This window comes from Typopeltis vanoorti, chromosome 5 (assembly GCF_054136105.1).
Source record: "Typopeltis vanoorti isolate ZY-2024b chromosome 5, IOZ_Tvanoo_1.0, whole genome shotgun sequence".
NCBI lineage: Eukaryota > Metazoa > Arthropoda > Arachnida > Uropygi > Thelyphonidae > Typopeltis > Typopeltis vanoorti.
Window position 1 is genome coordinate 72,304,857 of NC_143553.1, and position 12,998 is coordinate 72,317,854.

General features: G+C 35.6%; 1 protein-coding gene across 1 annotated transcript in view; it reads right to left on the reverse strand.

Moving 5' to 3' along the window:
* Window positions 1–12,998, reverse strand: part of LOC150106523 (voltage-dependent calcium channel subunit alpha-2/delta-2-like) — a 174,232-nt gene that overhangs the window by 14,832 nt on the left and 146,402 nt on the right. The window contains exon 8 of the mRNA XM_090393426.1: window positions 9,383–9,433. Coding sequence (XP_090249552.1) covers window positions 9,383–9,433 — 51 coding nt within the window. The remainder of the gene's footprint in view (window positions 1–9,382; window positions 9,434–12,998) is intronic.

Consider the following 12,998-nt stretch of genomic DNA (forward strand, 5'->3'; position numbering starts at 1 on the left):
AATTTTTCCATTGCCAAAACACCTTTGCAGGCAGGTGCATTGTCCTGATGAAAGATGATTTTTTTATTCTGCAAACCGGGTCTTTTCTCATGAATTTTTTCGTCTAGTCTGGTTAAAAGATCGGAATAATATTCCCCGCTTATTGTTTTACCCCTTTCAAGATAATTAATAGACAAAATGCCTTCAGCATCACAAAACACCGATGCCATGATCTTGTCTTATTTGGCAACTGAACAACTAGTTTCTGTCTACTGTTTTAACTGCTGTTTGGATTCTGGTGTGTAATGATGAATCCAAGTATTATCCATAGTAATAAATCTATGCACAAAATCAGTTTTATTCTTGTTAAAATGCTCCAAGCACTGTTTAGAGATTTTCACGCGAGTGCGTTTTTGATCAGCACAGCACCCATCTTGCGCAAAGCTTTTTCATTTGCAATTGTTCATGCACAATATATCCTACATGTTCTTTTTAAATGCCTATAGTCTCAGCAATTTCAGGCACTTCGATTCGCCAGTCATCCAATACAATATTGTGCACTGATCAATGATTTTTTGTTGTTACACTTTTTGGACGTCTCTCACGTGGATCATCTTCAAGGCTGGTAGGCCACATTTAAACTCTGCAGCCCATTTCTTAATTGTCGAAAACAAAGGAGAAGAGTGCCCATAAACTTTTATGAATTTCGAATGATTTTCTTTTGCCGTTAAACCTTCTTTTACGAAGAATTTTATAACCGCATGATACTCAATTTTATCCATTTCAAGGGATGCAGACAACACTTTGGCTTCCGACAGCTGTATAAAAAAACTACTTGATAGAATGACTTGCAATTTCACATGGATGCTTATGACAGATGTAACAACTTAGAAAAAAAAAAATCTTGCAGATAGTGTTACCATTTATGGTTGAGGCCGAGAACTTTTCTGACCACCTATGTAGTCTGAAAAGTATTGAAAAGTATATATATAACATATATATGTGTGTGTGTGTGTGTGTGTGTGTGTTGTACCCATACATAAGACACTGACGGGTCATCAGTAACGTATATGGAAATTGGGAAAGGGAAAGGAGGAATTTGTTCACATTAGATTTGAAGGCTCATGCACTGTATTCCTTGGGAAACACGTGGTAGGGGATTCTTACAGCAGCAGGAAGGAAGGAAGGAAGAGGAAAAGGAACTTATTCTATGAGTATGGAGTTGAAAGAGTGTGGAAGTGTTAGTATGCTCTACAAGTCTAAACTGGTAGAGCTCACAATAATTTATATATTTCTTATGTTATTCACAATAAACTATTACAAATCTATCTGACTGGACAAAGTAGAATAAGATACAGTAGCAAGAATTCTAGAGAGTTTATTCTTTGCTGAACATAAAAATGAAGAAAACGTGGTGACTATATGGGGACATATACATAATGTCCCCAAATACATTTATCGCGGTAGAGAAAAAAAAGATCTAAAATGATTCTTGGATGAATGGAACTGATTCTGTTTAAAAACATCTGTAGCTCTGTCAACGAACCTTGCACTATGGCAAAAATATCACCCACAAACCAATATCAGACTGAACATTGTGGATGAGATGTTCAAAATGAAAAAAAAAATTATCACATAAAGAGAAGTATGTATTTTATTGATAGAAATTTTGATCATTGTTTCATAAGCACAGTTTAGTTTAAATGATGGAACAACTTTTTTTTTAAATATGTTTAAAAAATGTGTTTTTTTTTTCTATGTAAAAAAAAAAAATTATTTTTTCTATGTAAACTTTTTTTCTATGTAAAATTATATTTTAGTTAAAAGGCAAATGATTGCACTTTACAGAACAAAGACAGTTCAAAAACCCAAGTATGTTAAGAGAATTATATTCTATAAACATCAAATACATAAAGATTACCTGAGCACGCTATAGAAGAAAAGAAAAGTCCACCAAGGTCCAATGCATTTACTTGCAAACTAGTAAAACTCTGTATGGATATGTCAGTTGTCCTGGTCAGTCAAGTAGGATGGTATATCACTTGACCAACCAATAAGTTGTGGGTTTGAATCACACTGTGGGCATGGATATTTGTAAAATGTAAAAAGCCTGATCTGGATGAGTTGTATAGCTCCAGCTTGGTCAAACGAACTATGCCAAGAATTTCTAGCAAAACTTGATGCAATTATTCTAGCAACATATAGAGAACTCATAAAAATACTGTCTCTTGACCAATTTGCTGTTTATCCAAGATTTCTACACAATCATCAAATATAATCTTTATGAAAGTTACTGCAGTTCCATTAATTAGTTACTGTCACCTAGCATAATTGTCTACCATGAATGATAACAAATATAATAATAATTATTATTATTATCATTTTTGAAAATTTTTTATGTAGTACTATCATATCCTGTACACCCCTTGAGGGTACACGGCAGCAATTTGATGATGAAGATGATGATGATGATAATAATAATAATAATTATTATTATTATTATATGGGTATCTCCATAGATTCAAAAGACTCATTCAGGGAGACCAATGCTAACCATTATTCACATAATACCTATCATACCTCTCAACCTCATTTCACCATTGGAGCACTCATAACTACCGCTTTGGCAATCTGTTCCACTCATTCACAACTCGCCAAGCAAAAAATATGCACACCCTTATTAACCACATTCTTACACCAACTTCCAATTGTAAGGATGACCCCTTGTCACGTATTGAAGCATTTATTTTTGTCAATCATATAAAATATCTTTAAAATTTATGTTTTTATCATGTTCCCACTCCTCTGCTTGTCAAGTAAACTCTGCAACTCACACCTTTAATTTATTCTCATAGAGAGCATTCTGCAGACCTGTCACCAGCCTGGTTATTTCTCTCTAAATCATAGCCTTATTAAGCAGGATAAGCCTCCATAGCTCAGTCGGTGTAGACAAAGCCCTTTGGTCAGAAAGACCTGGGTTCGATTCCCATCCATGACGTGAGGAACCTATATCTGGTTTCTTTCGACTAAAGGTGATTTAACCGATCTCATATGGAGGTAGAGGGGTTTTTTTTCTACTGGAAACTCAGGTTTTTCATCCCTCAGAACAGACAAATTGGCCAGTAGAACACGTACAATTTACAGACAAGAATACTTAGGGGGCATAGGGGTAACTGCCTTATCCTCATATTACATTAAGAAATCCAAGGATACTTGGAAGGGCACTTAAGTGCCTGTTAGAGCCACTGATGAATGATGGATTAAGAAGGATAATAACTTCCCTATCTTTACTTGTCAATGTATTCTTCAATACCCAAGTAATCCTTATGATGATTTTGCCAACTTTTGCAATATGCCATCTGAACTTCAGTATTTTGAATAATTCATCATCACCGCTGAATCCTAACGTAACCTTATATTTTCAACATCAAGTTGACATCCATTATCCTTTGCCCACAATTCCAATTTTTTTAAATTGTTCCGCAGGATATCTACATCACCTTCATCAACTATTGTTCTCTCCACTTTTGCATTATCAACAAACAATTGCATATTCCTATAAAATCATTCTCTATATCATTAACATACAAATTAAAGAGTCGCGGCCCAAGTACAGATTCCTGAGGTACTCCACTAGTCACTCTTGTTCCCTTTGATTCCAGTCCACCATATACTACTCTGATGTCTTCTGTCTGTCTGTCAACTACCCTAATATACATGCCACCAGTTTTCATATCCATTCTCATTTGTTCCAACTTTTGTAATAGTTTTTCATGCAGTAATCTGTGAAATGTAATCTGTAAAGTAATCTTTACAAAGTCCAGCAATATCATGGTGTAACCATTCTTTTTATCCAATTTCACTGTCACTTTAGCACAAAATGTGAATAAATTATTAAGGAAGGCCCTTATAAAGCCAACCATACTATTATCATATTCCTATCCAGAATTTTATCTTTAACCAACTTTTCTAATACTAACCACCAATCATGAGATACTCATTGATCTGTAATTTACTACTTCAGTGTTTGAGCCACTTTTATGTAATGGAACTATATTATGCTTTATCCACTCCCTTAGAACCTAGCCAGAGCTGAGACTTAGATTACATAACTTTGTGAGAAGCACTGTCATTTCTCTTGCATACTCTCATCATATATATATATATATATATATATATACACACACACTGTCATGCTATCCAGCCCCACTGATGTATTGACATTGATAGTTTTCAATGTGCTGATGACATCACCTCCAGTTCATCTACCTTAATTCTCGCATCAGCCTCCATCACAACAGTAACTACAAAGTCTCCTCCTAGATGACATACACTTGAAAAGTATTTGCTTAGTAGCTCAACTATTTCTTTTGCCACTCTCCTTCCATTGACAATGAGTAAAGTTATTCTAACATAATCATTCTTTCTCTTGCTATAGCAAAAAAAAACTCCTTTGGATTTATAGTATAGTGCAAAAAAACAGTACTGAATAACTACAATGATATATATGTTATGGACAAAATGAGTTTATTAAATAAGAAATATATGTTCACACATGATGATATGTACATCCACAACTATCGGTGGAATCTTCATCGAATAAAGCATTAATGACAGTAGATTATGTGCTCAAAATGGGCACCATATCATGCAATTTTATCCCTTAGTTCATCAAGGTTTGAAGATGGATCATGGAGGAATACTTCAAACATACTCCAAACAAAGGCATCAAGTAATGTGAATCAGGAGAATATGAAGGGTATGAGAATTCTGTGAACCTCAAAATGAGCCTCCCAAAGAAGTCTTGTGATAAATAAGTTCTAGAACCACGTGATGTGTGATAGATTGCTCCATCCTGATGGAATGTATGTGCATGAAATGGAAGGTTTTTTGCACAGCACATCCTATGCAAATCCTGGGAGAATGGAACCAATACATTTTCGATGTAGTGTTCGCTGTTCAAAGTCACAGTTACACCACCCTCTTCAATGAAATAGGATCCAATTATGCCATGGCCAGAAACAACACACACACACACACACACACACACACACACACACACACACACACACACACACACACACACACACACACACCATGTAGTGTGTGTGTGGTTTCTTTTTATCATCTTCTTGGTGTGAAGAGGTTTCTCTTGGACAAATTCAGGTCTCAAGAAACATTATGGAGGGAGGATGGATCTTCATACAGACACTGATCAGCATGCATGAAGAGTATTCTCGCCATGCAGTGTAGTCTGTTGCTGTTAAACACTAGCCTAACTAAATGACATACAAAACAGCACCAACTCCTTAAGGATTCTCTGTAATGATCCCCCCCCCCCTCAATATCCCAAGTTTTACTGCTCTTCAGTGCTAACTGCATTTCGGAGACTGTAACACTTGCTCCAGCACCCACCTGTGATTCTCATTTGTGTTAATAGGTCCCCAAATGCTCTTTTGCATTGTGACAGAACACTCCCAGTAAGTCGGAACCTCTCAATTAAGGTAATGATGATGATATCATTGGTTGGAGCACTAATTGAAATGATGAACAAATTGCTCACAAACATCTCATAAACTGGGACCATTTGCTCTACCAACTCCATATGAATGAAAATAATGCTAAACAATAAATGTAATGGCACAGACTCCACACATGCTCTTCTATTAATGTGCATGCACTACTTGAACAGCATATCTCATAGCGCATGTACTGAAGGGGGATGTGAAAGTTCAGTACTGTTTTTTTTTTTTGCATCATACCATACTTTGGCCTTGATTAGTTAGCTAATTATTTCTCATAATTTGATTTAGCCTTCCTTACTATACTAATCACCCTTCCTTCCTCCAATATATATTGTTCATGAGCATGCTGATCATATTTTTGCATATATATTCCATTCAGCATGTTTTCTTTGTTTTGCATCACCTGCTTTATATTGCTACTCCTCCATTTACCCTCTACTCAGTTTATACTCCTAACAGTGGGTATGCAGTGTCAAGCCAATACTATGTCTCTCTCTCTAACAATCTCAGATTCCCATGCGCCTTCTTGATTTAGCCTTCCTTACTATACTAATCACCCTTCCTTCCTCCAATATATATTGTTCATGAGCATGCTGATCATCTTTTTGCATATATATTCCATTCAGCATGTTTTCTTTGTTTTGCATCACCTGCTTTATATTGCTACTCCTCCATTTACCCTCTACTCAGTTTATACTCCTAACAGTGGATATGCAGTGTCAAGCCAATACTATCTCTCTCTCTCTAACAATCTCAGATTCCCATGCGCTACTGACATTTCTTTCTTGTAGTTGCTTATGCCAAGGCAATGCTCCAAGCTGCCATCTAAGTTTGTCATAATAACTAGCTATTTAGTTCCACATAAACCATGTCTTGACCAAGAATCCCACATGTTAAGTAACCTTCAGAACAAGACCACATGGTCACATTCCTTGATCAGCAGTTATAGACAGATTTTCTGATGCTATTACCAGATCCAACACTCTCAAATCCCTGTTCTCCTCCATCATACGCTGCTTCAGGTAATTAGCCCTTCTTAACTATATACATTCTATTTCCATCTCACCACATGCCCTTTCCTCCCTCCAATCTACATCCCCACAGTAGAAGTCTCTGAGGATAATTGCTCAGCCTGTTCCCATGTGCTAATCTTGATCAGCAGTTATAGACAGATTCCTTGATCAGCAGTTATAGACAGATTTTCTGATGCTATTACCAGATCCAACACTCTCAAATCCCTGTTCTCCTCCATCATACGCTGCTTCAGGTAATTAGCCCTTCTTAACTATATACATTCTATTTCCATCTCACCACATGCCCTTTCCTCCCTCCAATCTACATCCCCACAGTAGAAGTCTCTGAGGATAATTGCTCAGCCTGCTCCCATGTGCTAATCTGCCAATGCATTGTAACCACATCTTCTTCTTGACTCCCAGGATTCTACAGCAGTAATCGATAATATATTTTATTTGACCTGTATGCCACACCAGATAGCCTCAAATGAACCATTTCCCTCAGAAATGCAATCCTCATTTACTTCTGTTTTTGGTGGTTGTTCAGCTATTATTAATAATACCCCACCTCCTGTCCTGTCCCCTCTATCCTCTCTGAAAATATAACATCCCTTACATTCTATTCCTGTAACTCTATCATTTTCTGTCAACTAGATCTTGCTGATGCCAATAATTTTTGGCAAGTCAAGCTGAACAATGCCAAAAACTCCTTTTCTTTATTTCTGATACTGCTGGCATTCCTGAAACATACATTTCAACATCTCCTTTGGCCCAAAGTTTCCCTTATATAATGTCATTACTAAATCATTCAGATTTAAAACCTTAGAAACTACACAGCTGTTTATGATCATTTCTGCACTCATATTCATTTGTACCAGGGGGGGGGGATGGCTAAAGACATAATATATAATTTCTTGGTATCTTTAATTTATAATATAACCAAGTAGAAAAACTTCCAACAACTATCTCTAATCCAGAGTATTTTAATAAGGTGTGACACCTTTTGGCTACTTGTATATGAAAATATGACTACAGCATTGTTTCAACCTTAGTATCACCTCTGGGTCTGGCTCCCACTGAAGAGATCCCTAAAGGTTGAAACTGGTTGGAGCTTAGGTAATGGATAGCAATGCTGTAACCAATGAAGTTCTAACTGCAGCTCGGCTGTTGCTGTTACCCAGGTAGAAGGGTAACGGATTGACCAAGAATGATCAATCCATTGCTGTAATCCATCAAGTTAACTGAGACACAGCTGTTGCTGTTACCCCTCAGATGAAATATGAGCAGTTCTGCTCAGTGGTGGGGTGAGACTGCCACTGGGTAGAGCCAAACCTGAGAGTTCCTCAGTGACAGAGAGTGAGTCTGTTACTGAGAGGAACAACGCTGAGTTTTTTTATCCTTTGTGTCACTCATTGTTGGGGGATCTGGAGAATCTCACGAATTTTTGGAGAAGTAACCTCACACTTAATATAGGGAAACTGGTCTGGGTAGTGACCCTTCCCATAATGCACAGCATTATACATACCTATAAAGATATGTGCTCTGCATTATGGGATACTAAGACAAGTGATGTGAAGTCATTAGCTTCTACATATATATATATACAAATTTCCCCATTCCTGATTATATTTCAGGTGCAAACTTTGTTTGCTTACACTTGGTATCTTTAATTTATACTTATGACTGTCTACAGTAATTTCCTTACTTGTTTTTAAATAATATTATTTTTGTCTAAGAGGTAAAATTTTCTCTTCATATAAGAAAGTTAATTCCACATTACATTGTAAGTCTATTAAATTATGAGAGATGTGGTTTGTTAATTTTATATGAGATAATTAAATACACTAATGAATGAGGACAGAAGAGAATATGCCTTTGGGTGACTATAAATTCTGTATGCTCCAACATAAGTATGTGATTTATCTACAGTAGAGGTTTCACAAGATTGAACTCCACAAAGTAGCTTATTTAATTTGATCTTAGTGGGATCCCTAATGATTACTTTGTAAGTAGTGGCAATCTCATATATTCATAAGCAGAATGGTGTTTGTAAAGGTATGTTATATCCATAAGCATAGTATTTCTGTTTTTGCCTGCCTCAGTGCAAAATATATTTTTCTTGTCTTTAAGAGGGTGTAATGCTTCTCTAATGATGGAGAAAGTGCTTTAGACTTTTTTTGACATCTCCAACACATTATAGATTATTTTTGTACACCCACACCCCTCCCCTCTCACACACACACACACACACACACACACACACACACACACACACACACACACACACACACACACACACACACAGAGAGAGAGAGAAAAAAAGAGGTTGCAAAACCTATAGCGCATTAATGCTGTATGGACATCACTGGAAGGGAGCTCATGAACTTCATCTTTAATGCTGATCATAAAGTCAGAAGAGAAATGCAACTTGCAGCTAGTGCAAAGTTGCATGAAGAAATACTGAGTTTATCAGTGATAAGATGATTTTTTGAAAGATCAGATCAACAGTTGATTAGCAGTCAGACAGACTTGGCATAAATGTTTATAAAACAAATGATAAAGGTGTAAATATATAGAAGATATAAATGTATTTTTGGTAAAGATTATTCCTTTATATATATACATACATACATACATGCATAACTTATTTTTTTAACAGTATTAGAACAATTAGATTATATATACATGCAGTTACAATTTCTTTTCTTTAAATATATGCATCATCTTCTTCATTAAAATTATAATTTATTTTAATTTATTTTACTTCCTTGAAAAGCCTCTGGTTCAAATACTACATGATGCATAAAAAATTACTTCTTTTCAAAATGATAAATAAATAATGCGGATGCTGCATATTGTACTTACGCATCCATTAATATCAATACATCCTTGGGAGAACTGGAAGCATGAACATACCTGTAAAAAAGTATTTTTTTAAAGAAACTAAATTATAAATATAAAGCAACAAAAGAGAGACCCTTTCCTTCATGGTTACACAGTGATCAGCATTCAGTATATAAAAAATTAAGGAAACAACTACCATGATATAGCAAAAATTCAATTTAATATAAACCAAAAATCACTCGATGTTTCGACGTTCACATTAAGGTCATGATTTGGACTATACACACACACACACACATATATATATATATATATATATATATATACAAAGAAAGAAGCTACATTACAATCTACATGGAATGCTAAAGTTACATTAAATTGCTCAACCAATAAAACTACTGGCCTTATCTATTATAAAAAAAAAGTATTAAGCACTCATATAAATTAGAACAAAACAGTATGTGGTGGCATAAAAATTCCAAATTCTTGGAATTTTTATTCCACCATTATTATTAAGATTAGGATGGTTGATCAAACTTTCATAAAATTTGCATCATATCAGGTTTTTGTATGATATAAAAGAACAGATACTTTTCCAATCAATTTTATGTAGACTGTTAAGCACATGATCTGAAAGGCCAGCTTCACCAAAACTGTTACATTTAATGTGTCATTTGTGTTCTTTTTTTACAGATAGGAATTGTACATCCAGTTTCACCAATATAAAGTAAGTTACTGGTGCAAAGAATACTGTATACTGCAGGGTGGGCCAATGGGGGGGGGAGGATCGTTAGAGGAGTTGAATATGTTTTTTAATTTTATAAGTGGTTTAAAAGTTTAAAAAAGTTTATTATCATCATCAAATTCCTGCCAATGTACCCTCAAGGGATGTAAAGGATATGATAGTACTACATGAAAAATTTACATCATTACTAACTTCCTATCTACAATTTTCCTCCAAATCAGTCTGTTACTTGTCAAGACTCCAACATTACCAGATCTTATATTTCTATCGTCTAAGCCATTTTCTACCGTATCAATCCACTTATATCTTGGTCATCCTCTGAGTCGTTTTCATACCAACTTGGCAGAGAAACTTGTTTTGATAATCTTTCCTCACCCATTCTGTTTAAGTGACCATACCGCCTGAGATTAGCTCTGCTAACACATTCCTGGAAGCTACCAATGTCAAGTTCTTTCTCAATATCCTTGTTTTGAATATGATATTGCCATTAATGCCATCTGTTCATGCCTCTAATCTTTCTCGGGACTCTCATATCTGAGGTCTCTAGTCTTTGGTCAAGTGTTTTACTTCTGACCCAGCTCTCAGATCCATAAGTTAAAACTGGTTTGAATACTGTCTTGTATATAGCTAATTTAGTGTTCCGACTAATTTCTCTCATATTCCATATGAATTTATTCAATTGACTTCCTACCATACCAGCTTTGTTGATTCAGTTGTCTATTTCCGTATTTAATGTACCATCTTCACTAAAAATCATGTCTAAGTAACTGAAATGTTTTACTTGTTCCACAGCTTCTCCATTCACAACAAAAATTAAGTTGACATTTTCAATGATTCTGCCTATTTTCATTGTCTTTGTCTTTTTATTGCTGACCTTCGTACCATATCTATTACAACAGCTATTCAATTTAGTCAGAGAATCTTGCAGACTTCTAGTGGATTTATTTAGAAGTATAACATCATCCGCATAAAGCAAAGAGCTGACATTAACATCTCCAATTTTTATATCATGTTTAATACCACTTTCCTTCATAATGTGATCCATATAGATAATGAATAACAGAGGGGATAATGTACATTCTTGTCTCACACCAGATTTAACATTAAACCATCTTCCTGTACTTCCTTCAATTCTAACTGCTGACTTACAACTCAAATAAAGACTAAGTATTGCTTGATATAATGCCCCATTGACACCATATAACTGTAGTCAATTGAATAGCTTCTCTCTTGGCAGCTTGTCATATGCCTTCTCCAAATCGAGAAGGCATATGACAAGCTGCCAAGACTTGTTTTTCCAAAACTTAAATACAGATCTTTGTTATATTCCCATGATTTCTCCACTATTTGTTGTAAAGTGAAGATCTGATCCTGACAGCCTCTATCTGGCCTGAATCCAGCTTCTTCTTCACGAAGCTTTTCTTCCACAATTCTTCTCAACCGTTTCTCAAGTATACTTGCATAGATCTTGCCAGGAACTCAGTAGGGAAATACCACTGTAATTCTCACATTCAGTTTTATTTCCCTTTTTATATATGGGTAATATTAGAGCTCTACTTCAATCATCGGGAATTCGTTCCTCTGTCCAAGCATTCTGAACTATGCAGTGCAGCCTCTGCAAGACTTTTATACCACCATACTTCAGTATTTCTGGTCGAATATCACCTACTCCTGCTGCCTTTCCACATTTCAAGCCTTTGATGGCTTTTTCTACTTCAAGTATGTATTCCTGACTACATGTCTCAGTGTTTTTTATCACTGTGCTGTCTTCACTGCTTGTTTCATTTAGCAAATTTTCAAAGTAATGAGTGCATACTTAAAGGATATCTTTTTCTCCCGTTTTCATGTCACCTTTATCATCTCTAACTCCTTTTACAGCACTCTTTCCTCCATTCCTAAGCTTCTTCAACAACCTCCAGAATATTTTGCCACCTTCTTGATATTTATTTTCTATGTTCTTGCCAAAGTCTTCCCATGACTTTTGTTTAGCTAGTTTTACACACTGTTTAGCTTTTTTACATTTGTCACTGTATTCCTTAAGAGCACAAGCTGACTTATTTGCCAGGAACTTTTGATATGATTTTTCCTTTTTCTTCTTTTCCTTCACTGCCTCTTTAACTTCCTGTATCCAGCATGGAGTTCTAATTTTTCTATCCTTACAGACAACTTTACCACATGCCTCTCTAGCTGAATCAATCAGGGTTTTCTTCAAGGCTTGCCACTGAATCTCCAAGGTTTGGTTCCTGTTCTCAAACTCTTTCATTTTTTTTTTTCAATAATCTTTGTGTATTTTAGTCTACAGTTCACATCTGAGAGCTGCTCAACTTTTATTCGCTTTAAAACTTTCTTATATGTTATTCTTTTCAATATGAAATTCAATTTTATCCTGCTCAAGACTAAATAGTGATCACTTCCAATTTCAAATCCTCTGTACACTTTCGTGTCCTGCACCAGGGAGAAAACATCACTATCAACAATAACATAGTCGATGAAACTTTTCTTTTTCCTTGCCTCTTCTCTCCATGTGAATTTGTGCACATTTTTATGTTGGAACATGGTGTTAGTAATAACCAGTCCATGCTCCTGGACAGAAATCAACAGGTATTTGCCATTATTATTAGCTTTGCTCATTTTTCCAAATTTTCCCAAAACATTTTTGTATGTCTGACAATCACTTCCTACTCTGCTATTTTGATCCCCAACAAGGACCAACTTTTCCTTTTTCATTGTGTCAGTAGCTTTCTCTAGAGCCTCAAAAAATTCCTCCACTTCTACCTTAGTAGAACCTTCTGTGGGACCATAGGCACAAATAAGTCTCATTGTCCAGTTCTCCATTCTGATATTTGCCCAAATCACTCTACTTGACACTGCCTTCCATTTAAGAAGATTAGC